The following is a 27,250-nucleotide window of genomic DNA, read 5'->3' as shown; positions in this document are numbered from 1 at the left end:
TGGTACCAACACTGGTGGAGAAGTCAAATAGGCTTTGATACTGTCGAAAGCCCTTTGGTGTGGTGGTCCTCACTCGAAATTCTCCTTATCCTTCAGTCTTAGCAAAGGAGTCAACAACTGGATCTTGCCCGCTAAATTGGCAATGAATCTTCTCAAGAAATTAATTTTGCCTAGCAGCCTCTGGAGTTGCACTTTGTTGGTGGGTGAAGGCGACTCCATTATTGCCCGAGATTTGTTCTTGTCCACTTCTACACCTCTTTGATGAACCAGGAATCCCAAGAAGTTGCCCGCTCTTACTCCAAACGCGCACTTCTTTGGATTCATCTTCAATTTGTGGATCCTCATTCTTGTCAATGCTTGCCTGAGGTCTATCAGATGCTGCTCTTCTGTCTTGGATTTCACCACGATGTCATCCATATACACCTCCATATTATGGCCAATCAGATCATGAAAGATGGCATTCATTGCCCTTTGGTAGGTTGCACCAGCATTCTTGAGCCTGAATGACATGACCAGATATTCATATGCCCTCACATGCCCAGGACACCTAAAAGATGTTTTATGTATATCTTCTGGAGCCATCTTTATCTGATTATACCCGGCATTTCCATCCATAAAAGATAAGACTTTGTGTTTTGCTACTGCATCTATGGATAGATCTACCATGGGCATGGGATACTCATCTTTTGGTGTAGTGCCATTAACATTTCTGTAATCAACACAACATCGTACTGCTTTTGTTATGGCCTTTAAAACAGGTACAATGTTGGCTAACCACTCTACATATTTGGCTGGCCTGATAAATCCAGCTTTTACAAGCATCTCAATCTCTTCTTTGACCTTATCTTCTATCTCATTTGACATCCTTCGTGGTGCTTACTTAACAGGTTTATATCCCTCATTGATAGGCATTATGTGCTCCACCAAGGTTGATTCTAAACCTGGCATCTCAGTATAATGCCAAGCAAAACAATCTTTAAATTCTTGCAAAAGACAGATAATCTTTGCCCGATCATCAATCTCCAATAAACCACTGATTTGTATTGGTCTTGGATCTTCCTCTGTCCCTAGATCAATAACTTCCAGAGGATCCTGAACTTCTGGTGGTGGCTTATTAGGTTCTGCATACAAAAATTCGACTAGCTCCGGGCTCTCGGGCAGGTCGTCTGGCCCATCTAGGTCATATATGCACTCGGCCATTTGGATGACCCTCTCCAATTCTTCTCTACAAGATTCCTCCATGCTTTCATCCTGGCTGGTCGAAGCTCCTACCTGCCATTTCTGCTCTTCTCTGTCTAAGAGCTCCCTTTCTTGCCTTCTTCCTTTCCCATACACCAACAGTCTTTTAATCAGGGATCTGACTGCCATTACCTGATCCTTCCTTTTTTGTTCTATCATTGATGATGTAGGGGCGTTGGGATACTCATCACTAGTAAGGAGCATTTCTTGTTCTAGAAGCTTTTAGGCCGTCATCTTGGTAGGGCGGCCGTTCTCATCTGCTCCTGAATACTTCAAAATTCCTACGTTGGGATTGTAGAAACTTGCTTCTGCAACACTGGTTGTTGGGAGAAATGGCCGTGATTCGACCTCTATCATCTCCCAAAAACCTAGTCCCTCTGCGCATGCCTCATGATAAACAGCCACTTGTTGATGTAGAGTGGAGGGTATGGCAAGACTTTGGTGGATCCAATCTCTTCCAAGTAAGGCTCCATAGGTGGAAGTGCAATCCACCACAAAGAATGCCAACATGATCTGTTTAGACCTTAAATCCACTTCTAAAGGCAATATCCCATGAGTCTTGGTGATAGCGCCCGAGAAGCTAGAAACCGTGAGGTCTGTAGGAATAAGATCTTCTGTGCCTCTCCCCAACTTTTTCATTTGTTTGGCTGGCAGTACGTTAACAGCCGCTCCTCCATCAATTAAAATTCTTTTGAAATGCACCCCTTCCAAATGGGTTGTAACGTATATTGGCTTAAGATGATTATCAATCGAAATGTTTGGGCGGCTGAACACCATCTTATTTGTATAGATCCTTAAAGGACCATCATTGGATGCTTCAGATGACTCAACTCTTCCTGACTCTCCCTCTTCAGCTACCTCAACACTGACATGGGCCATCATTGGCTCAGTTGTCATATAGTCACCTTCCATCGTGGCAGGCTGATTAGGTCTGGCACTAAACATGGCGGATAGCACATACGCCATGTTGATATGAAAATTGCTAGGCTTTGGCAGTTCTTCTTTCTTGCTCCCGATCTGGTCCATGAACTCATCTAACCAAGCCATCGCATCTGCTGGGAGTAGTGGTTCTGGTGCCCCCTCCTGTTGATTCATGCCCGAATACGGTGTTTGCTTTGGAACTTCGCCGAAAGGATCCACTAATGATGGAGAAGATGGTTTTCTTTCAGGCGAAACAGTTCCAAAACAAATAGGCTCTGTCTTCCATCTGGGAGTTGGTACCATGATCATATCTTCTTGAGCTCTCCTTAAGATCCTATATTTCTTAGGGTGTAGGCTTTGCGGCACATGGTTTCCCTCGCCTTCAGTCTTGCTATTAGCCTTTTCCACCTCTTTTTTACTCCCCCAGTGGAGCTGACTACTCCCCTAAGATGAAGTTTTCTCCAACTTTTGATTCTTGGATGCTTCTGACGTCGCATGGGTTTTTAAGGAGTTCATGTAGGCTTTGTGTTGCCTTTGGACCCTTCTGACCATGGAGGCTCCCATTTGTTTAACGGGCTGTCCATTTTTCCCGACCACGTACCATTTTTGCCCGAGACGGGCGGGGTTATCCTTTTTGACAGGATTTGTTATCCTCTCATTCCTCTTAACTTCTCTTCCCATATGGCCGTACTGAGAGTGCTCTACACCCCTCTCTTTCGGCTTCTTGGCATCTTTATCTTCTGCCTCCTCAGAAACTTCATGATTGCGAAATATCTCTGACAAAGCCCTAGGTTGGGAATCGCCTCCTAACTGCTGAAAAACGCTTCGGCAAGTATCCCTTCCCGCAGTCCGCCTATCTTTCTCATGTGCCTCTTTTCATTTTTCTTCTTCATTCCTCCTGATCAGTTCGTGATCCATGAGGGCTCCTGCGGGTGGTATTTCGAGCTCACACTCGCATTGACATTTACTGCATAGAACCATCCTTTGATTATGGCTGCTCTTGGATATTCGGGCAAGTTGACCACCCCTTTTGTGGGTTTGTCAACCAATCTTCTTTCTTTTTCCCTTGTGACCTTTTCTTTCCCCTTCTCAGCCCAGGCCATACTGATCATATTTATAGGGGCTTCTGAGAAGGGATCTGTAGGTTTATCCATCACTGCTTCCTCTGGCTGGTTGGTTTTAAGTCTCTCTTTTTCCCTATCATCTTTTTCCCCAGGTTGAGGTAAAGATATAGGAATAGTTGGTTTTATAACCAGGTCGGCTTCCCGCCTGAAACCTGCAGAGGCGTTCTCTAGTCTTTGTAGTATTTGCAACAAAGCAATTTGCAAATCTTCTGGTCATTTTGACATATTTCTTTTGATTAAATGTATCCCACCGGGCGTGCTAAAACTATGTTCGTGGCTAGAATTTCCGTTAGGGATGTCTCCTAGCCGACGAGCACACAGCTCCCCAAGAGGTTGGCGCCGGTTGATGCTTTCTGTCGGGCTTTTGCTTCACTGGCGGGCTTGTCGGGTAAAGCTTGTCGGGCAAGGCTGAAAGAGAAGGACAAAGTTAACTTTGAAAGGTGCATTTGTGGAGCCTTAGGTATAGGCCTTGAGGCTCATAATCAAGATTAACTTTTAAATGCTCAGGCGTGCCACTGTCATCTTTAACATGGCAGATGTAAAATGGATGTTGAGTTTTAGTTGTACATATACCTGAGAGGCCGTGTTAGTTATGACATGTGCCTTTGTGGGGCCTTAGGTGTAGGCCTTGAGGCTTCCGATCAAGAACTAACCCAGTACTCGAATATACGATGTCTGTTTTATTGTTTGCAAAAGTGTTATAACCATTATACTTCTGATTATTCGAGCCCGCAGAGCAGAATGAACCCAAATAGGTGCCTTTGTAGGGCCTTAGATATAGGCCTTGAGGCTTCCCATCAGAATTCCTTCTATACTCAAACGTTCTACTATAATCATAATATAATAGAAATAAAACTAAGAGATAGATCAATTACTTGCGCCCCAAGTAACTTCGGACTTCTTGTTATCAAAGCTTGTCGTGGATGGGTTAAGTCCACATAAGGTTCTTTTTTATGCCTTGAGGCCAAGGACTTTTGAATGATCAATCTTACATGCCCGAAAGCTTAGAACTTAGATCTGGTTTGAATTGTGAAGATATATTCAAATCGGATTCAAGAACTGAGAGAGTCTTTTAATCATCATCTTACTAGAAATAACTTGAATACAACTGGAAGTATATAACATATTGCTAGGCTAATGAATGAAAAGACAAAAACAAAACGGGTCGGGCAAGGTTTAACCTTGTCGGGCAAGGCTGATTCGTCTTGCAACTTCCTATCTTTGTGGTTTATCAAGGGGTTTGAGAGCTTTAGAAAATGAGGTAGGGAGTTAAGTTTGCAGAAAGAAATCGATACTACAACAAGCTTAGGACAAGGTAGCAGAGCTATTACAAAGACTTTTGGTAAGGGTTTATCCCGAAAGGGATGAAGGCTTGGGCTGACTACAGCTTCGTTTGAAGGCAAATCTGGCTTTGAGCAGAATTTATGCTTGTATTTGTTTGTTTGATTGAGTGTCCTTATCTCTAATTTCTCTTTCTTCATTTATAGACACTTTGATTTGGCCTCCTGTAGCAGTAATCTTGCTCGAATGCAGCTTGAAGGATAATGACTCATCAGCTATTTACTTGTACTGCCACTGTAAAGTGCTTTTGGGCTGATTAGCTGGCTGGTCTATACCACTTGGTCTCTAGGCAGGTGAGCAAGTGGTGCAAATGATCTGCACCTAGTCGGGAAAGACCTTTTCTGCCTTCTGGGCTTTAGCTGAGCTTCGGGCTTTTCCTTTTTTTTCAGACCTCCTTTTGGGCCAACTCCTGCTTGAGCCCAAAGTTCAAGTTTTAACCCAAACAAGTTGATCTCAGCCGTACACGTTCTACAACATATGTGCACCCGCTGTTGAAGATCAACACCGGCCCAAAAGCCCATATTTAATCAAGGCAAATCTGTTTGTGTAGAAACTTCTACATAACTCCGGAATAAGAAGTTGGTTAATAAACCGAATTCCAGAGTAATAAAGAATAATCTAGACGGTCGGCTGATAAGGACCAGTTAATACTACAACTTGAATTAGTGGTGGACAGCCATAGCACCGATTTGACAATGTCGGCTAGTATCATCTATATGTATGAGATGACTGCTATAGTAAGACCCAAGTAAGAAGCAAGCAACAAGCCAGAATCTAGAAATGAGCGTGGATCAAAGTGTGGAATGTGAAAGTTTTAGAGTTTGTGTGTTGTAATATTTGTGAGTGTATAATAAGTAATTTTTTTCACTTGTTTTGTTTCTCAAACATTTATATTAGAGTTGTGTACTCTAATTTTCTCATTAACTGGTATCAGAGCGGCACCATCATGGACCAACTCTTTGAAGCTTTTAAGAATCATGAGAATTTCAGTGTTTTGCAAGATAGTTGATTAATCTTGTTTAGCGTATCAAAATTTTCAAGTAGTTGGAGGAATCAAGAAGCTCAATAACAAAATTCCAACATGTAGGCGACGTGCATGGAGTCTTATCTAAAAGGACAAGATCTTTTGGAGGTTATCGGTGGTAATGAAGTTACTTAGCTGGAAGAAGGCACGAATGGCACTCTGCGTAGGTGAAAGATCGAAGCAGGTAAGGTCATGTTCTCCGTAAAAACCACAATTGAAGATGATATGTTTGAGCATATACGCTAAGCCTTAACACTGAAAGAAGCATGGGGCACCGTCGCCACACTCTTTTCACAAAGGAACGATACAAAGCTACAACTTCTCGAGAATGAGATGTTATCAGTGGCACAATGGGCATGACGATTGCTCAATATTTTCCTAAGGCAAAGTCCACAATGTTGTGAAACTTTTAGAATGGCAGCAGTAAGGTCTAGTTCATAAATTTAACAGCATATGGACTTTACCTTTTGGTAATACTAAGAATAGTCATGCCCCGTTATGCCACTGATAATAGCTCATTCACGAGAAGATGTAGCTTTGTATCGTTCCTTTGTGAAAAGAGCGTGGTGACGGTGCCCCATGCTTCTTTTGGTGTTGTGGCTTTTCGTATGTGTTCGAACATATCCTCATCTATTGTGGTCTTTTTGGGCAAACATGGTCTTACCTGTTTTGATCTTCCACTTACGCAGAGTGTTATTGGGGTCTATTTCCGGCTGAGTAACTTTCTTACAGTCGACAAGCTCCTAAACATCTTGTTCTTTGAAGGTAAGACTTCACGCACGTAGCCCACGTGTTGTAATTTTTGTTGTTGAGCTTCTTGATTCCTCCAACTACTTAAAGATCACATCTCGTGCCAACAAATTTTTGAAACACCAATAAACATTAATCAGTAATCTTGCGAAGTACTGTACTTCTCACGATTCTCGGAAGCTTCACTAAGTTGGTCCTAATCATACCGCCCTGATACCAATTATTAAGAAAATATAAGTGTTGGAGAGACAAAATAAGTAAACAAATTACTCGTATTACATTCACAAATATTACAACAGAAAAATTCTCAAAGACACAGTTTTATAAGTTATGACACACTCTCTCACTTTTTAGAGACAAACTTTAGAACACTCACACTTTTCATAAAGACCTTATATCTCACTTTCACACTTAAAAAGTGGAACTCACTTCTTGGTTATTGCTTGCATTACATAAACTAACTGCAATCGTTGTCCCTTCATTGTTGGTATCCCTAAGATTTTGAGGTGTCGATATACCTTCACATCTCATGGACCAAACAAGACATAATTTCTTAATGATGTCAATTGCACCACTGAATGAATATTTTTCTCCAATCCTGGGACATGGTAAACATCTTGAAGTGACACATGGTTAATGTTGTACCGAGGCACTATTACTGTATTACCGATATGAGCAGGATCTGGGTTTGAAAAGGGTAGTGGGACACGAGATAGAAGCAGATGGGAGGAACAAAGCAGAGAGGGGTGAAGTGAGCAGATTTGGCTTAGCAGTCCAACCAATTTCGGGGGGCCTCGCTAAGACCCTTCAACGAAGCTTTTAGTCTGACTTAGTCTAGGCGAGTCTCATTAAACATAGTCTGGGAGTGAAACAAACAAAGGACTAAACCAAGGTGTAATCCAGTCTAGTCCAAGGAAGTTTAGTGAAGCCTAACAAACAGCCCTTAAAGGTTCAGTGATGAAAACCCTAATGTGTTTTATTTGAGTTGTGAAAAATAAAGGTTTAATGGCTAAAGTATAGGAATGAATCGAAAAAGAAATCTTTATTGGTTTTACCTCCTTTTTCTTATGAAGAGAATGAATCTTTAACAAATTTTTGTTAGAACTAATGGTGTTTGTGAACAAAGAATCATTTAAGCTTAATTGTTTAGGCATGCTTTTGCAAGACCTAAAAATGCTTTCAAATAATAATCAAAAGAGCCTTTGGTAACAGTTACAAGTGGCTCCGAATCATAAGAATGTGATTTTTTTAAGAAGTGCTTACAAATGTTTTTTCAAGAAGCGTTATAACTTTTCATATAAATTTAAGCCTGCTTAAATCTAATTAAAATATTTTTGTTGAAAGTGGCCATGTATACAAGTGCTTCCTACAAAAGTATTATCGAATGGCTTGTAGGTCTCTTTGTGAAGTTTGGAAAGAATAGAATAGAATACAATCAATATATTGATTCCCTTGGTTCCCATATGAAAGTGCAATTGACATTCTTAAGAAAAAGCTTAGGTCAACAATAGAGCATCCCTTCATTATTCATCAGTATCCGCCAGAAAATATTCTTTTCCTTGTTTTTGGTTGAATGCCAGAAAATATTCTTTGGAATAATTAACTATCAGCAAAAGAATAAACAAACAAAAAAATTGATATGATTGATAAGAGCATAATGGGCAACCCAGCCAGCATGGCTCCCCTTTTGACAGGGTACGACCAACGTCTATCGTATCATTCATGAGGGAGAAAAAGATTGTTATAATCTCATAAGAAAAGATATGGAAGTACTTGGAGCTAACAGAAGACTTGGTGCAAAATTGAGCGCACTGACATTCTAGGATTCATCAGCTGACTCCACTTTATTTAGTGGGATAAGGCTTTTGCCAAGCAAAATTGCCAAAATTGCAGAAAAAATTATATAATTTATTTGCCCTTCTTGAACAAGCCTGCAGATGAATGCAATTAAGCAGTCTTTTGCCAAGCAAAATTTGGTAAATTGAAAACATTATTGTAGAGCAGGAGCAAAGTATATCTGACATCCACTATATACAATTTGAAACCTACCACTCTGGACTGCCAAAAATATCAATCATTCCATTACACCACGAAAAATAATCTTACACGCAAGTTGATGCCTTTGTCGTGCGCTGATTTGTACCCAGCATAATCACAATTACTGTTACATCATCGTGATACTTCCTCCGCCTTCCTGCCGGAATGTTCATGAGTTCTTCCATGCTGAGACCTGCAATGAACGCATAATGTGCTTAATGGCCGGGCAAACGAAAACCATACTAAAGGGCTAAATGCAACCAACCCTGTATTGGTATTTACTTTTGGAAGACTTCAGAATACCAAATTTTGGAAGCAAATGTGAATGCATGCCTTAGGGTGTGGTGTGGTGGACGGATGGATATCGGTGTTAAATATCATCTAAGTTAAATTTGGTCTTAAAATGTTTCAATCAAATATGATTTCAGGAAGAAATCTGTGTCAAAACTGGAGTTTTGTTACCAACAACGTACAATTAAGAGGACATTACACGAGAAGTTAACAAACAGCATCAAATTAAATTGAGACAACTTATTTTAAACTGAAAGATCTGTTATCTTTCAACAAATGCAAGAGGTCGTAAGATAATAATACCACATACGCCACAGAAGCAATCTAAAAGCAGAGAAACCGAAAGTGAGAGAACTACGAGCAATTACAAATCAATTGCTTCTCTATCTTGGTTAAACTGATTGAGGTTAGCTTTGTGTTTAATAAAAGTACCCTATCAGATACAAAGCAAACTTGTAAGGGATTTGGATGGAATGACAACAATATATATAAAATAATAATAATAATAATAATAAAACTCTACCTGCAGAATTGGCTGCTCTCACTACAAGCTGCTCGAGCAGAAACTTAGCAGGGTCGCCGGAGGGGTTGCTCAAGATATAGGAATGGACAAGCTTTACTGCCTCGTCATTCGTAAAAAAGTCAAACAAGCCATCACTACCAAGTACTACAAAGCAATCTGATTTTGATATTCTGTGCACATTCAACGCTGGTTGAGTGGAAACGTATGGTGGGCTTATGAGGTTACGAACTTGAAGAATTCCCATCAATGCATCATTCAGTTTTTTCTGCGCAAAAGTCAAAAGAAAATAGAATCAGTAATCACCACTAATTGAAAATATAATGATAATGATGAAGGGGCATAAGACTTAAATACACCAGATAAAGTCAGTTCATCTAAAAAACTTCTTTTTATCCTACTTGGTGTTGGTGCATAATTGTTAAACAGTAAGAGTAACCACCTTTTTCAAGTAACCAACTCCAAAAGCTCGAGTGACCTTCAATTTCCCCTTTACTTTTCCAGCCACGACGGTCATGGGATCGTCAGGATGTTCACACAAAACTCTCATTCTCTCACTTTCGTCATCAACTGTATGACTATCAGTGAGCTGGATAGCTTTTAACCTATCACTCCCACTCATTAAATAACCATCACCATATGTTGCCAATACAGCTCGGCTGTCACCTAAATTAAGTGTATACAAATCCTTCCCATGTAGAAGTGCAACTAAAACACAACACCCAACAGAAACTAAATCTGGGCGATCCACCATTTCCTGGTCAACCATGCATAGAAAGTCATTCTCAGCCTGACTAAGAGCTCGTTGGAGGCTATCAAGCACCCCATGCCTAAACGAATCAGTTAATGTTTTTACTTTAGCACATGGAGCATTCTTAGAGGTATTGTCAAAACTTGAATCCTTGTGTGCATAAATTCTGGATGAAAATCTTTCCCCGCTAATAGTAGTATCATCTCCTATGTATGGAAGGGACTCATCTATATCTAGATCATTAGAAGCTTTGTTGGATTCCTGACTTGATTCCCAGTCTAATGAATTAAAGTGAAATACAATGGTTTCATACAGTGTCCCAGCCAGAAAATCAGCTGCGTCTCTTCCATTGAAACCGTCATAAATTGCACAAAAGAGCCACCCATTTTCTTCAGAACAAACAGCTTGGACCCTGTCTTCACCAGCAGGTCCACCTGCCACTTGCACTTCCATGCCACTAAGAAAACTATCATTTCTGGAAGGACTCGTGGATTTCATTAAGTAAGAATCAGAATCAGGCGTAGATGGACTGCAACTTAAGTTCGATATACTACTCTGAAAAGAAGATGATAATATATCCAACCTTGACATAGACGGTGAAGAGGGAACTCTACGAAATGAATTAGGAGAGTCCCAACTAGGAAGTATTTCTGCCCCTATCAAACCATTGCAGATATTTGTGTTTGCCAGAGTGGCATTTGCACTTAAGGCAGCACCAGACAAGCAAGAGAAACTACTGTTCCTTCGGAATTCAGGCAGGGTTTCATATTCACCGGAATCCTCACAAAAACTGCCTCTGTTGCTATTGCATTGATAGCCAAAGCTTACTTTTAGCTCTCCTTCAGGTTTAACCATAGTTTCTCCTAGCATGATCTACAGATGAAAACATACAAACATCTAGGTTATTCATTAACTCATCAAACGTTTGCAATGTATCAACTTGGAATTGATTTGGTTATCTTTATTGCACAAATACCGAATTTTCTCCAAATAACATGAACTTATAATTCATCACTGAACCACTGTTTTCTGAAGTGCGTTGTTATAGTTTAAATGGTGATACATTGGAAAACTTGAAGATCCGTTAATATAACTAGAAAAGAAAAACGGTAAATACACAGCTTCTTAACTTCAAATTCTTTTATCTATGACAATGATGTAGAAAGTGTGTGCCTTTGTGTGGATGTGTGAAACACCGAAAGTGAATTTTCTGAGCTATAAGCCACAAGAATGCATAGATCTCCAAGTTCAATGATCAATACAAATAATTTAAATGCTTATTCACAACAAGAAAATAAATTGAGTTGATCAACTAAACATGGAGCTTATGGGGGCTAATAGCTCTAGTGATCAAGAACATTTACCGTTGTACGAAGGGCATAGTTTGAAACTCCGTCCCCTTGCATAAACTAGATGATTAAAGAAAACAGAACGAAACTAAAAAGGTTAGAACCAGGCAGTGTGACTGGCCCGTTGCATCCAAGTTCGAATCCCCCTTCCCTTACATTAGAATAGTTTAGAATAGAATATCGCCGTGTGAAAAAGAGAAGGAACTAAACTTGGAGCTTAAGGAAAATAGAAAATACAGAAATTATGACAATTCAAAAAAGAACAAAAGCAATCATAATATACTTATATCCTCATTACTCCATCGAAAAATCAACACTTGGCAATAAACATACGGTTCCAAAAGTGATTCTTTTAATTGCAGAAGCAATAAAAAAAAACCCAACAGGGTGAAACAACAAGCAAACTCAATCAAATAAAAGGTTCAGAAACATAGAAAATATGGTTCAAGCAAAACCCAATAACTATTTGTGAATTGTAATTTATGTATTCATACATTTATCAAAGAAACACAAGAAGAAACGGAGTTGGGATTGAAAACCCACCTGGCCCAGTTGTCCTTCAACAAAGAGGCCCCCAGAAGAGCAATGGAAACAACCCCAGAATGCCGCTAGTGCTATACAACATATATATATATATATATATGTGTGTGTGTGTGTGTAAAGGTATATATATAAAAAGAGTGATGGGCTATTGGGTAGTAAGAGGGAGTGATAAAGGGTATGACTTTGGAAAGAAAAAGCAGAAAAGCAAGCAAACAGCAGATCTGAGAGAAAAAGAGAGACTTAGAGAGAGAGAGGTGTGAGTGGAGTGGAGAATCTGTATCTGGGTGGTACATAAAAGGGGGAGGGGGAGGGGGAGGGGGAGGGGGCGGGAGAAGGAAATGGATGGTGAGGAAGGGGCTTTTGCTGAAATTAGCGGAATTTGTTTGGCTGGCATTTTGGCTTTTTGTCTATTCGTGCTCTTACCGGTAATGCCGTTTTCCCAGTTCCATTTGAACTCTGTCATTCATCAATTGTATTATGCTTATTATATTATTCTTTTATTTTTATTTTTTTAACTAACGATATTATTTATACTAGAAGTGAGCTTTAAGGTTTAGGGTCTAAATTTATTTAAATAACAAGAACGAGAATTCAAATTTGATTGCAAAAAGGAAGCACGTTACTCCAACCAACTTAATTAAGCTTGGCAAGTCACGATTATCAATCATTTTCGAGCTCGGGTTCACAGTCAAGCAAACTCACCAGTTCAGAGCATAAAACCTGGGACCTCCCAAATTTTTTGTTTATTAAAGAATCGTAGTTCGCGTCCTTACCACTAGACAACTTGTTGCAATTGTAAGTAACATGTTATTCATATAATGTTTTAGTTGGCCTAGCCCACGGATCACATCCAAAGTACAAGCGTGGTATTTTGTTATGTTATTATAATTTTTCAAATTAATAATTTAATTCCTCCGATAAAGCTCTTTTCAATTTCTTAATTTGAAAATAATTTATTATCTTCGTATTAATTTGTTTTGGTTAATAAAAGTTTAAACAGAGAGGAGTTTACCTTATTGTAGAGTCAAGATATACCACAAGTTTTTTTGAGATCTGTATGTTAATTTTTTGTTAACAAACGATAAAACAGTCCACATAAGATTCATTTATCCTATTTCACCAAAACAAAAAAAAATCATCTAAACTATGGAAAAAAAATTGATTTGGATTTAGAGAAATAAGGACACAGCTCTAACTAATTTGCCTAAGAACATCTTCAATGGAAACTCTAAATGGAGTCCCTACAACCGTATAGTCCCTTAATATAGGGACAAATGACTTCCAATGGGCCGGAATCAAAGTCCTCAAAGTATTTAAATACATATGAATTCGCCGAATATCTCAAAAGAATTCTCAAATATGAAGACTACATATAAGGACTCAAATAGTTGACTCCAAATTAATTTTAAGTAGGAATGGTGCTGCTCTTTATGTTTTTTTCCTTGTTTTTTGAATCCATCCAAGTGGGCAACTTCTCATTTGCCTTTTTTTTTTTAAAAAAAAAATCTTGAAAAATCAGTGTTAGAGATAGATTTTTATTTTTATCAATAGTTACAATATTTCAATGAAATGAATAATATTTTTTTAGTCCTTATATTTAGAGATTATACCACAAGAAGTTTTCATTGTAGACAATATTCTTTTAGGAAATCGAATATTGCTCTAAAACTCTTAAATAAGTCCTAAAAAATGATAGTAAAAATTCTAAGTAGGAACTTCCATTAAAGATGCTCTAAGACGAGTTACAATACGTAACTTCTGTCCTTCTTTGCTTTTTCATTTTTCTAATTTGGCTAATGTCAACCAATGTCTCCATCAGACGGTCGATTTTGGCTGAGTTAATTGGTCATCAGATGCGATGGTAAATGACCGATAGATGGCTTCAAACTGCCCCAATCAACCTTCCGCGTTTATCAGTGGATTTGACCTGGTCAAAACCCTAACGAGAAGCCACGTTTCAACCCAAGGGAAAAGTTGAAGCCAAAGAAAATAAGAGCCGACACAAACTTTTTGACCGTAAACACGAGTTCAGGCAAGCTGATTAAAACAACGTGCTATGTCTTGATATTTAAGTTCGAATCTTCATTCTTGTAATTTAAAATAATTTTTATAATTTTTATGATCTTATAGTTTGTCAATGTAAACGAAAGTTTTGAGAGATTTTTCAGTGTGATTCATACACGAGATGGTACATCACGTGTCATTATACAAATAAGGAGATATGTGTACTAAAAAATTAACAACTTAAAATACAAAATTTCCCACCACTTATATTAAAACATGTGATGTACCACTTGTGTTCTCGTCACAACTAAAAATTTATCGAGAGTTTTAAGCACCCAAATGAAAAACAAAGTGTAATCCAAACTTTTGTACATTTCCAACGAATTTGTAAGTTTATCTAAAATGTAGGAAGATTGTGAAACTTGAAGCGATGCTTTCCAAGCATTTTCTGATGCGGCCTGTGGACCACACAAGCATTTTCCTAGTACACGCCACAGGCATGGCATTGGCGATTTCCAGCTGCCCGATAAGAGTTTCGAGTATTAATCGAAACTCGAAACCAGGAAATCCAAATGAGGATGGCGATGCTTTCGCCTCGTTCGTGCGAGACAAACTGCTCTCCTAGTCTATGCCTGTGGAGTGTCAATGGATTCCCAATATACTAATTAAACGGAACTGTTTAATAAAATACTGAATACACGCATACAATACAAACAAATTACAGCCGTTGCTTCGCTTTTGGCAGAATCTTCAAAAACCCGAAAAAGATTTATAGGTTTACAATAACTCAATTAAATATATTTGATGGTTCCAATATGCATGAGACTCTTGGTAGATTCCAATACATGCATGAGAGCCTTGGTTACTGCATCATTCTCCTCTTCTTTGAAGAAACTCATCCTCGAGTTTAAATCTTTGTTGACTCCGTTATAATCTTGAAATTGATTTTTGGCTTTCCACGTGAATAAGTACTTGGAATATTTTCTTATTCTTGAAGTGCTGCATTCATGCTCCATGAAAAATCTTGCAATCCAACTGATATCAATCTTCATTTGATTGACTAAATCAACTAAAACTTGAGAAGCCTTCCAATTAAAAATATCAAAACCAATAAAATCAATGTATTCATAAGTAGTATCTTCTTTCACATCAACAATATCTTGAAATTTGATATCTCCCACTTCAGCAACGTCACCGACTTCCTTCAAAGATTCGTGAGATGAAAACCCTTCTTCTCTCCCACCGAAACTTTTGTTATTACTCAAGCTAAAACCATCACAAATTTCACAATTACTCAAGCAACGATCAAATAAGGGAGGCATACTCAAATGAATCAAAGACGAAGCCTCAATATTTTCACACCCATAATTTGAACTAAGATAATTCAAACTAACTGTATCTTGTGCCAATTCATTGTAAACTGCTGAACAACAATCTCCTTCTTCGGTTGACTCAAACCACGGAGCGTAATCATGAAAATGGTCAACACATTGCAAACAAATGCCTCCCTCCCCTTCGGAAACCACAACGCCTCGTCGTCGATTTTTGATGCGAGAAATTTGATTAGTGAGATGTCGATGCATCCTCTTAATCTCTTCCATGTCGTCATCAACATACTTGTCATAAACTGGTGGAGAATTCCAATCAACCAAGCTAATCTCTTCAACCATTTGATGTTCAAACGGATGAAAAATATCAACCATAATCTTCTAACTGCAGCGGAAAACCTGCTCTGATGCCACTTGATGCAGGAAAGACCAAGGGTCTCGAAAAGACAAGGGATAGATAACCTGGGAATCACTCAACTAGGGGCAACGGAGCTCGCTCACGTTGCTAATCGTGGATTCGCTCACACGACCAAGCAAATGCTTGATTTGAGAAGGAGAAATCACTCACTTCAATTGCACAAAGCAAAATAAATTTTAATTCATTCCCGTCTCCTTTCTCAAGGGTTTAGTACATATATTTATAAGGAATACAACACCATGAAACTCTAGTCCGAATTGGACTTTTGCTCTACCCCAAAAATATTTAAAATGTTCTTAAATGACCACTTAACTATTTGTGTTGCTCTAAAACTCAATTAAATATATTTGATGGTTCCAATATGCATGAGACTCTTGGTAGATTCCAATACATGCATGAGAGCCTTGGTTACTGCATCAAGATAAATATTGCAACTCACTTTCCTCCTCTCTATGTCCGTATTTGAGTGAAATATTGCAACTCACTTTTCCTACCCTCGATATTAATTCATTAGCTTGTACCTCCAACTCCTTTTGCTTACTTGCTATATCTTTTTGTGGAGCCGTGCTTTTATATTCCACATATGGCCTGGAAATAAGTACATAATTATTTGTAAGTACTAAATCAGAAGGATATGGGAACAACATTGTGTGTAAAAGAACAAAAATTGTTCACATCTCAGAATACCAAGGCTGGTAGTGAACTCATATGAATTTGAGAAAAACTAGTGAAGGATATGTTGCTTCAATATGAAGCATGTGTGATCACTTATGCCACTGCGGGTTCTTTTGTTTGGCTTATCTATTTAGGGGTAAAAGCTCCAGCAATATATGCTGACACTCAATAGGTCCCCAATTCAGAGGAACATTATTGATCTAATTGGCACTAAGTAGCATATTTATTTGGTGGCTTATATAGGGAGACACAACCCTTTCCACAAGGACCACATAACATACTGGAGACTTTTTGGAGAAGGTTTGGAGGCCTACACAAGGCAGCTGCTTCCCAAGCCAATTCGGCGGGGGTGGGCTGTTAAGCAACATATTAAGTTGCAGTAATGTAATATCACAGAGAAGATGAAGAGGTTTTAGAGATAGAAAGATAGAGAGAGAGAGAGAGAAATGAATTATATTTCTGTACTGCAAAGTTACTGAATTACTCTACTTACAATTGTTATATAGTTATCTATATTACTTCTTCACTAAGACACCTTATCCTACTTATAACAACCATACTGATATTATAACAACCACATCTCTTGACACATGTCAATGTATCTAACCATCTATTATCTATACTGTTAACATCCTCCCTCAAGCTCAGGAGAAGGACCACGAAGCCTGAGATTGCAGCAATGAGCACGAAAAAGTGGTGCAGATAGGCCCTTTGTCAGAATATCAGCAAATTGCTCATTAGAGGAAACAAACTGCATTTGAAGTAACTGTTGGGCAACCCTGTCACGAACAAAATGGATATCAATCTCAATATGTTTGGTTCGTTGATGCATCACTGGATTACAAGTCAGAGCAATAGCCGAGAGGTTATCACAAAACATAATGGATGGAGTCGAAACTGTAATCTGCAGAAAAGTGAGAATCTGTCTTATCCAATCAAGCTCAGCTGCTGTTGTAGCAATGGCACGATACTCAGCTTCAGTAGAAGAGCGAGAGACAGTGTTCTGCTTCTTTGATGACCACGAAATGGGATTAGAACCCAAGAAAACAACCAAACCTGTTGTAGAGCGTCGATCATTCGAATCCCCTGCCCAGTCCGCATCACTAAATGCATTTAACTCCAAGTCGCCCTTGTTATATTGAAGACCATAATGTTGAGTGCCGTTAAGATACCGTAATATCCTTTTGACAGCCAAGTAATGAGACTCCATGGGACACTGCATGAACTGAGCAACCTGATGGACCGAAAAAGCAATATCAGGTCTTGTGAAAGTTAGATACTGTAAGGCGCCCACTATACTTCTGTACAATTGAGGATTGTCAAATGGTATGCCATCATCCTTAAGAAGACGATGAGAAGGCAGACAAGGAGTAGCACAAGACTTGGACTGATGCATTTCTGTCTTTGTCAATAAATCGGTGACATATCTATGCTGAGACAGAAACAACCCTTCTGTATTGGTTGTGATTTGAACACCAAGGAAATAATGGAGTGGTCCCAGATCCTTGATATCAAATTCTGTAGCCAACGCAGAAATTAGCTCTGGGATGACAGAAATGGCACTGCCAGTGATGATGATATCATCCACATAGAGAAGAAGAAGTACTATTCCAGAAGAAGTATGTTTGACAAACAATGAAGTGTCGGCATAAGTTGTGTGAAATCCCAAGGAAGGCAAGAACTTAGTAAATCTCTCATTCCATGCCCGGGGAGCTTGTTTGAGACCGTATAAAGACTTGTGAAGTTTACACACTGAGGATGAATAGATAGGGTCTACAAACCCCGGAGGCTGCGCCATATACACTTCTTCTTCCAAAATACCATGCAAAAAAGCATTTTTGACATCGAGCTGCCGTAAACCCCAACCATAATGTGCAGCTAAGGCAAGAACAAGACGTACTATAGTAGGCTTAACAACAGGACTGAAGGTTTCACCATAATCGATTCCTGCCTCCTGATTGAACCCCTTGGCCACAAGCCGAGCCTTGTATCTCGAAATGGCACCATCAGCATGTCTCTTGATCTTAAACACCCACTTGCACCCCACAAGGTTTCTGTTTGATGGTAAAAGAACTAAGGACCAAGTTTTCTGGGAATGCAAGGCTTGTAGTTCCTCCTCCATGGCTTTATACCAAACTGGCGATTTAAGAGCAGATTTATAAGACAGTGGTTCAATCTGAGATAAGTCAACGTCTGTAGTTGGAGAAGTCAGAGCACTAAATGCTTTCTTCTTGACAATACCACTCTTCGATCGTGTTTGCATAGGATGCAAGTTAAATGGAGGTAGAGGAAGAATGACTTGTAAACTTTCTGGAAGAAACTCAGGAGCCACAGGAATGGAAGGAGAAGTACACTGAGGGACATTGCAAGTAATGGGGGAGCTGATGTCGTCGGTTGCTGTTGGCTGAGACAGTTCAGGTGCAGGAGAAGGATTGGAAGATCTAGGAGTGGCAGTAGCAGTGCGAGGTATAACACTAAGGCTAGGCACAGATGAATTAGATGACACTCCAACAAGCAGGTTATCCCGTGTAATAGACACTGGATTCATTGGTATTTGAGGAACAGACTGTGAAGTAGAAACAGATGACTTTTGGACAAGAGAGGAATAAGGGAAATCACACTCATCAAATATAACATGTCGTGAAATATAAATTCTCTTTGAGCTAACTTCAAAACAGATGTACCCCTTGTATTTAGATGCATAACCCAGAAAGATACATAACTTGGTTTTAGGTTGCAGCTTGTTACTAGTATAAGGCTTTAAGAATGGGAAACATGCACAACCAAAGATTCTAAGGTGTTAAACATCTGGAACTGAATTGAACAGAACCTCAAATGGTGACTGATTATTTGTAGTGGAAGAAGGCATCCTATTTATAAGGTATATCGCAGTTTGACAAGCAAAGGACCAGAAAGATGCTGGAAGATGTGCATTCTGTAACAATGTGATGGAGGTTTCAACTACATGCCTATGTTTGCGTTCTGCCAGCCCATTTTGTTCTGGAGTATGGGGACAAGAGATTTGATGAGTGATCCCTTTATCTAACAGAAAAGATTGAAGAGTGTGACTTGTATATTCCCCACCCCCATCACTTTGTAAAGTTTTAACAGAAACTGCAAAGTGATTAAAAATGAACTGATAGAAACCAATGAACACAGAGCAGACTTCACTTTTATTATGTAGAGGAAAAAGCCAACAATATCGAGTACACTCATCAATGAATGTCACGTAGTATTTAAAACCATCAATAGAGGTACAAGGAGCAGGGCCCCAGACATCACTATGACCTATTTGAAAAGGATTTACAGCCTTAGACACAGAGGATGAAAATGGGAGCTTGCTGAATTTTCCTTGTAAACAAGAATGACACACAGAAGATGAGACATCATAGGGGACTGAGATATTGGACTTTCTAAGAATAGTAAACAAAATGGAATTGGATGGGTGACCTAGTCAGCTATGCCATAGATTGGAATGTACTTTCTGTCTAAGAAATGCAGTTGTATAGGCTTGATGCTGAATTGCAGCTGGTCTTGACATTGGTAGTGGATATAACCCATTACTGCATTGGCCCTTGTACAGAATCCTCCATGTGGCTTTGTCCTGAATCCAGAAATTAAAAGCATCAAAGATTAGCCAACAATGGTTATCTAGACAAATTCTGTGCACAGACAACAAATTCTGAGTAATTTTGGGAACATATAAAATGGAATTAAGCTTCAAATTTTGAGTAGGGGTCTGAATGATAGAAGAACCAATGTGTGAAATTGGTAAACCTGCACCATTCGCAGTTTGAATGGTCTCTGTGGATGAGAATGGAGTAGCCAAGGAAAGATTCTGTAAGTCTGCAGTGAGGTGATTTGTTGCCCCTGAATCTGTAATCCAGAACTGCTGAGATGAATCATTTGATGGTGGAGTGGATGAGGAAGAGTTTACATGCATTGCCATCATTTGAGAAGCAGAACCAGAAATATTGGCATTTCGAAAATGACAGAACTGAGCAGTGTGATTCTTCTTGCCACATATTTGACAGCCATCAACTACAACAACATCAGTATTTCGAAACCGACAGGTATCAGCAAGGTGACCAAATTTTCCACATATTTGGCAAGCTGATTGGGTTGGAGGGGCACCAAGAATACCAGGAGCAGGAGTTGTATAGGTATTTCGTGAATTCCCAAATCGAGAATTAGTATTATAGTTGAATTTTCCTCGACCCTTGTTCTTGATGTAATTATTCTTGAAATATGTATGTTGCTGAAGTGGGACACCAGAAGATTGATGTGGTGAATACCCGGGACTTGGATTGGCAGAAACCCCTTGACTATGACCACCAGATTCAGAGTTCTTGGCAATCATGGCAGACAAAAATGGCGTAACAGCTGTATTCTCAATCATTGCTTCTTCAGCAAGTAACTGAGACCTCAGATCCTTAAGAGAAATAACATTCTCTCGACCTCGAATGATAGAGCGGATGGTATTATATTCTCCCGATAAGCCATTAAGAGTGAGAATGACAATATCATCATCCTCGAAATGAACTCCGGCAGCTGCCAAATAATCACGAGCAGCCTTGATCCTCTGTAAGAATTGAGATATAGAATCAGGGCCTTTCTTGATATTCTGTAACTCAGACTTCATCTGGAATATGGTTGCACGAGTAACAATAGAAAATTGCTCCTTGAGACGAATCCATAGATCCCGAGCACTGGTGCTTCCAATGACACATGAAATAGCGGATGGAGAAAGGGTGACAGTAATAAGCTGCATCAAAGCTCGATCATGCATCTTCCAGATCTTGTATGCATCTGTTTCAATTCGGGACGAGGAATCTCCAGAATCTAAATCAGAATCGCCAGATCCAGAAGAGCCAAACTGTGCAGGACAAGGACTAGAACCATCCAAGAACCCCATAATTCCATGACCTTCAAGTAGGAGTTGCATCTGAAAGTGCCATGTGAGGTAGTTGGAATCATCAAGCTTCACAGTCACCGACGTAGGAACGGTGGAGATAAGAGATGTGATAGGCGATTGCACAATTTGTAGTTGATTGGCAGTCACCATTGCAAAATTGTCGAAGAAGAGTTCTCACAGGAAATGTATCGAACACGTAGAGGGCACGATTGCGCAGACGAAGAATCACAACCCAAAGAACTATGAAAATTCCCAGATCAGAAGAACACAACAGAGAAAGAAAGAATCTTGAGCGGCGGAAGCAAAAATCAACGATTCCAAGATCAGAAAAAAAACCTTTCAAGCACGTAGAGCTTGATCGGCGAATGATACCATGTTAAGCAACATATTAAGTTGCAGTAATGTAATATCACAGAGAAGATGAAGAGGTTTTAGAGATAGAAAGATAGAGAGAGAGAGAGAGAAATGAATTATATTTCTGTACTGCAAAGTTACTGAATTACTCTACTTACAATTGTTATATAGTTATCTATATTACTTCTTCACTAAGACACCTTATCCTACTTATAACAACCATACTGATATTATAACAACCACATCTCTTGACACATGTCAATGTATCTAACCATCTATTATCTATACTGTTAACATGGGCTAGGCTACACTCAAATCTTTGTGTTTACATGCGTGACTGTGATTTGGCCGTCTAAATATATTGATCCAAATTCACACGTCAGCAATATAAAAGTTCCTAGTGTTCACTTACGGGATGGTAGTAAGTTTTCACTTTAAGGCTCAAGCGGAACGATCATTGCGTTGTTTGCCACAGATAAATTGACTTGTGGAAAGTTGAAGTAAGAGTGGGCTGTTACTACTGACTACAATCAAAAGGAAGGATCATTGTGCTGTTATGTGGAGAATTGCTTGGACAGCTGACGTTTACCATATGTAAACTCAGAGTGATCGTGCTTTTCTGTTTATTTTAAATTAAGAAACTCAATCGCCAATGAACGAGGATTGAGGAAACAATAAAAAAGAAGGTTCTTGCCGACTAATAAGTTCAGTTCCCTGATGCTAAGAGCAAGTCCACCCCTAAGGATTTTGTGCCAGCATCCAGCGCATTTATTCACTCAAGTGAACAGTAATAGACCCTAATAAACAGTAATAGATCAAAGCATCTCCACCTCTAAAAATACGCTGACACCCGGTCTACCTAATATTATATTATTTTATTCATCTCAATTAATATTTTATCAATTCTTTTTTTTTTCATTTTTCTTCCTTTCTCTCGGAAGGTCTTGCAGTTTTGTTTCCTTCCTACTGCTTCCATTCCCTCCGGTCCTTTCTCTTCTTCTTCTTATTTTCCAACATCCAACTCTCTGCACTCGTACCCAACCTGCCATGATTTTCCCTTCGTAAAGAAGTAAGAGACCCATCAAAATCCCCTTTCCACCTAAAAAATCCCATCTCTAATCACCAAATTCCACGACTTTTTAGGGAAATCGAATTGGGTTTTTCCCCAAATATCCAAATTATGATTCTTTCCAGTCCAATCTTTCTTGTAGTTGTAACAATCTGTATATTTGTAGCAATCCGCGTGGCGCTGTACAAAACTGGGCTGGTTTACATCGTGAAAAAATGGTGGCGGCGGTTCAAGGATTGCTTCCATGTCTACCAATCGTTCTCCAACTCGACCCCAATCAGATCGTCGAGGACGATTTCCGCGTGAAAGGCGCACGCCAGGCAAATAGCCCGGCTCCTTGGTTAGTCAATTTTGGACTGGTCTGTTGACTGGCTTGGGCTGTGTGCCAGGCAGCCCGACGGGCTAGAGTGAATTCCCTGGCCCTCAGCTTGTTATTTGGACAGGGTGCTGGGCAAAAACCACTCCGGTGGACTTGCTCCAACAGAAGACTTTGCAACAAGAAACATGCCGACACCTTCTAATATAGGCTTAAAGCAATAAAGCAGAAATAATCATACCCCGGAGGGAAATGGTAGCCTTTGGTTGGCTCTAAATCAACCAATCCCACATTTCTCATACATAGATGTATCCAGCAAATGCCCGGCCGAGTGAAGCCTGCACAAAAACAACTCCACAATCAATCATCAAAATATAAAATATGAAACAACGACTAAGCAAACGAGCTTCGGAGTATTTTGGCCGAAAATCGAACTTGGAGTTTGTTGTACAATAAGGGCACGTTTGTTTGACAGGATTAGCAAGGCTTGGACTGGACTAGACTATAGTCCTGTGTTTGGTGTGCAACCGGATTAGCTTTAAGGGCACGTTTGTTTGACAGGATTAGCAAGGCTTGGACTGGACAGGACTATAGTCATGTGTTTGGTGTGCAACCGGATTAGCTTTAATGAGCTTAAGCCGGACTCGGTCGGACTAAAGACCTCCTTAGGTGGTCTTCGCGAGCAACCCCAAAACCCAGTGGATTCGTAAGCCAGAGCAAACCGAGAGAGTTTCTGCCTTCCCTTCGTCCCTTCGTCCCTTCCTCCTGTCTTCCCTCGTCCTCATCTCTACGTTCCCTCTCATTTTCGTTGCCGTGCTCTCTCATCTTCTTCCTCCTCACCCTCCTCTGAGCGCCTTTCTGTCTCTGCATCTGCTCGCCTCATCTGAGTTGTACGGTAAACTTCGATTCTTCTATTAATTGCATGTATTTGTGTTGTAGAAGGTAATTTTACTGAGTTTTATGTGATTTGATTGTTTTGGGTTTGATAATTTTTGAATCATAGAGATCTGCACTTGAATAAATTAGGGTTTTGATATTTAGGTGAAATTGAAATTAGGATTTGGGCTTTTCATAAGATGAGATGGAACTTGGGAATTTAGGATGTCAATGTTGTAAAACTTGGAAGTCCTACCCACATGTTGTTTTCGATTTTTAAAAATTGGGGTTTCAACAATGGGAGTACTTTGTGCTTGTGTGTGTGTGTCTGCGTGTGTGTGTGTCTCTGTGTGTGTGTAGTGTATGTAGTGTGTGTATGTATGTACTGTGTTTGCAGTGCGTATGTATGCAGGGTGTATGCAGTGTGTGTGTACTTGCAGGGTGTGTGTGTAGTGTATGCAGTGTGTGTGTGTAGTGTATGTAGTGTAGTGTGTGTGTGTAGTGTATGTAGTGTGTGTATGTATGTACTGTGTTTGCAGTGTGTATGTATGCAGTGTGTGTGTGTAGTGTATGTAGTGTGTGTGTAGTGTATGTAGTGTGTGTATATGTGTAGTGTTTGCAGTGTGTATGTATGCAGTGTGTGTGTGTAGTGTGTTTGCAGTGTGTATCTATGCAGGGTGTATGCAGTGTGTGTGTACTTGCAGGGTGTGTGTGTAGTGTATGCAGTGTGTGTGTGTAGTGTATGTAGTGTAGTGTGTGTGTAGTGTATGTAGTGTGTGTATGTATGTACTGTGTTTGCAGTGTGTATGTATGCAGTGTGTGTGTGTAGTGTATGTAGTGTGTGTGTAGTGTGTGTAGTGTATGTAGTGTGTGTATATGTGTAATGTTTGCAGTGTGTATGTATGCAGTGTGTGTGTGTAGTGTGTTTGCAGTGTGTATGTATGCAGGGTGTATGCAGTGTGTGTGTACTTGCAGGGTGTGTGTGTAGTGTATGCAGTGTGTGTGTGTAGTGTATGTAGTGTGTGTGTGTAGTGTATGTAGTGTGTGTATGTATGTACTATGTTTGCAGTGTGTATGTATGCAGTGTGTGTGTAGTGTATGTAGTGTGTGTATGTATGTACTGTGTTTGCAGTGTGTGTGTGTAGTGTATGTAGTGTGTGTATATGTGTAGTGTTTGCAGTGTGTATGTATGCAGTGTGTGTGTAGTGTGTTTGCAGTGTGTATGTATACAGGGTGTATGCAGTGTGTGTGTACTTGCAGGGTGTGTGTGTAGTGTATGCAGTGTGTGTGTGTAGTGTATGTAGTGTGTGTATGTATGTACTGTGTTTGCAGTGTGTATGTATGCAGTGTGTGTGTGTAGTGTATGTAGTGTGTGTGTAGTGTATGTAGTGTGTGTATGTATGTACTGTGTTTGCAGTGTGTATGTATATGCAGTGTGTGTGTATGCACTGTGTGTGTGCAGTGTGTGTGTGTATGCAGTGTGTGTGTGTGTGTATGTATGCAGTATGTATGCAGTGTGTGTATGTATGCAGTGTGCAGTGTGTGTGCAGTGTGTGTGTGTATGCAGTGTGTGTGTGAGTGTGTATGCAGTGTGTGTGTGTGTGTGTGTATGCGGTATGTATGCAGTGTGTGTGTGTGTGTGTGCAATGTGTGTATGAGTATGTATGCAGTGTGTGTGTGTGTAGTGTATGTATGCAGTGTGTGTGTGTGCAGTGTGTGTATGAGTATGAGTATGTATGTATGCAGTGTGTGCAGTGTGTGTATGAGTATGAGTATGTATGCAGTGTGTGTGTGTATGCAGTGTGTGTGTGTGTGTGCAGTGTGTGTGTGTGTGTATGTATGCAGTATGTATGCAGTGTGCAGTGTGTGTGCAGTGTGTGTGTATGCAGTGTGTGTGTGTGTGCGTGTGTGTGTGTGTGAGTATAAAAACAAAGTGTGTGTGTGAGGGTAAGAGTGTGTTGCACTCTGTCCCCGTGTGTGTGTGTGTGTGACTGTGCAGTGTGTGAGTGTGAGTGTGAGTGTGTGTGAGTGTGTGTGAGTGTGAGTGTGTGTGCAGTGTGTGTGTGTATGCAGTGTGTGTGTATGTATGTATGCAGTGTGTGTGTGTGTGCAGTGTGTGTGTGTGTATGTATGCAGTATGTATGCAGTGTGCAGTGTGTGTGCAGTGTGTGTGTATGTCCGTGTGTGTGTGTTAGTGTGAGTGTGAGTGTGAGTATGTATGTGTATTTTGCACATTTGTCCATGAGTGTGTGTGTATGTACTTGGTTTATAACCATGATATTACAATGTGAATGTTTTGTATGGTGTGGGGTTGATGCTGAATTGCAATTTTTTGTGGTTGTTTGTTGCAGAGAAGAGGAGCATAAACAGAAGGCTAAGAAAGAGGAAAAGAGCTGTGGGAAGTTCAAGTGATGGAACCGAGGCAATTATCAGTGGACTGAAAGATTTTTATGTTGAAAGTGGGAAGATGATGCAAATGGTAACTGAAGCTTTAGTTCAAGGTACTGCAGATCATACTGACATAGCTAATGAACTTGAAACAATGGGTCTCTCTCCTATGGATCAAATTGATGCATTGTCTCTTATTTTGGATAAACCAAAAAATGTGGGAGTGTTCAGGGCAATCAAACCGGAACTCAAGAAAGTGTTCGTCCAAAGGCTTTTAAGCGACAACGCAAGCGGATGAGGATTTTGGCTAATGTTAACATGGATGTATTTTATTAACGTTAACATGGATGTATTTTATTAATCATACAATCTTATGTTATGACTTATAACTTAGCTTTGCACTAGTATTTTGGCTTATGTTAACTAGCCATTTTGTAAATTATGGAGATCTATTTTGGCTAATGTTAACTAATGTTAACTAGGATTTTCTAAATTATGGAGATCTTATGTACTTGTATTTGTTGAAGTTGAATGTATTGGGCACTATTATTTTTCTTCTGTTGGGTGATAGAGTTTAAATCAAGCTACATTTGCAAATTAAACCCAATTCTATTAGCAGGTAATAGAAACAAAACAATTGTCAATTTTTTTTAAGATTCATAATATACATGGTAAAAATATGCTCCAATTAACCCATATCATGAGATTTGTAGCTTTACTCTATTACACAATGGCAAAAATTTGTAGTCCTAGTCTAAGCAAACACAAATCTGGTGAACAGTACTGTTTTTCTTATCCTGCTTCTTAGTCCGAGACTGCACCAAACGCTTCACTAAGTTAGTCCAGCTTAGTCCAGTCTAAGCCAGTCCAGCTTAGTCCCGGTAGCTAGTCCAGTCCGAGACAGTCCGGCGCAACAAACGCACCCTAATGGGCTTAGGTGGGACTCGCTCGGATTACACGCCTCCTTACGAGTTCTTAACGAAGAACTCCAATTTTGGGCGGACTCGTAAGCACGGA

At 39.7% G+C, this 27,250-nt stretch overlaps 3 protein-coding genes across 7 annotated transcripts in view; 1 reads left to right on the top strand and 2 right to left on the bottom strand.

Moving 5' to 3' along the window:
* Positions 1 to 8,286: 8,286 nt before the first annotated feature.
* The window catches only part of LOC126606912 (probable protein phosphatase 2C 40), a 21,884-nt gene continuing 2,920 nt past the window's right edge, over positions 8,287 to 27,250 (bottom strand). For 2 of the 4 annotated variants that reach the window (XM_050274311.1, XM_050274312.1), the window contains exons 2-5: positions 11,891 to 11,977; positions 9,690 to 10,871; positions 9,251 to 9,515; positions 8,287 to 8,629 (exon numbers count right to left, since the gene is read on the bottom strand). In XM_050274311.1, the coding sequence (XP_050130268.1) occupies positions 8,502 to 8,629; positions 9,251 to 9,515; positions 9,690 to 10,868 (1,572 nt within the window). In that variant the 5' untranslated portion in view covers positions 10,869 to 10,871; positions 11,891 to 11,977 and the 3' untranslated portion in view covers positions 8,287 to 8,501. Of the gene's footprint in view, positions 8,630 to 9,250; positions 9,516 to 9,689; positions 10,872 to 11,362; positions 11,408 to 11,890; positions 12,220 to 27,250 lie in introns of those variants that run through there. The other 2 variants (XM_050274309.1, XM_050274310.1) reach the window with 2 other exon arrangements.
* Positions 14,141 to 27,250, bottom strand: part of LOC126606923 (uncharacterized) — a 19,864-nt gene continuing 6,754 nt past the window's right edge. Inside the window, exons 3-4 of the mRNA XM_050274323.1 lie at positions 23,211 to 23,307; positions 14,141 to 14,526 (exon numbers count right to left, since the gene is read on the bottom strand). Of these exons, the coding sequence (XP_050130280.1) occupies positions 14,376 to 14,526; positions 23,211 to 23,307 (248 nt within the window). The 3' untranslated portion in view covers positions 14,141 to 14,375. The remainder of the gene's footprint in view (positions 14,527 to 23,210; positions 23,308 to 27,250) is intronic.
* LOC126606917 (dehydrogenase/reductase SDR family member FEY-like) overlaps positions 27,161 to 27,250 on the top strand; it is a 2,838-nt gene continuing 2,748 nt past the window's right edge. For both annotated transcript variants that reach the window (XR_007617413.1, XM_050274317.1), the window contains exon 1: positions 27,161 to 27,250. This exon is cut by the window's right edge and continues 239 nt beyond it. Coding sequence is in view for 1 of the 2 variants with exons in the window: in XM_050274317.1 (XP_050130274.1) it covers positions 27,161 to 27,250 (90 nt within the window). In the remaining variant the exon portion in view is untranslated.

The sequence above is a fragment of the Malus sylvestris genome, chromosome 16, assembly GCF_916048215.2.
Source record: "Malus sylvestris chromosome 16, drMalSylv7.2, whole genome shotgun sequence".
In the NCBI taxonomy this organism is placed as follows: Eukaryota; Viridiplantae; Streptophyta; class Magnoliopsida; order Rosales; family Rosaceae; genus Malus; species Malus sylvestris.
The sequence above is the reverse complement of the archived record's forward strand: the minus strand, read 5'-3'. Positions and strand labels throughout refer to the sequence as shown.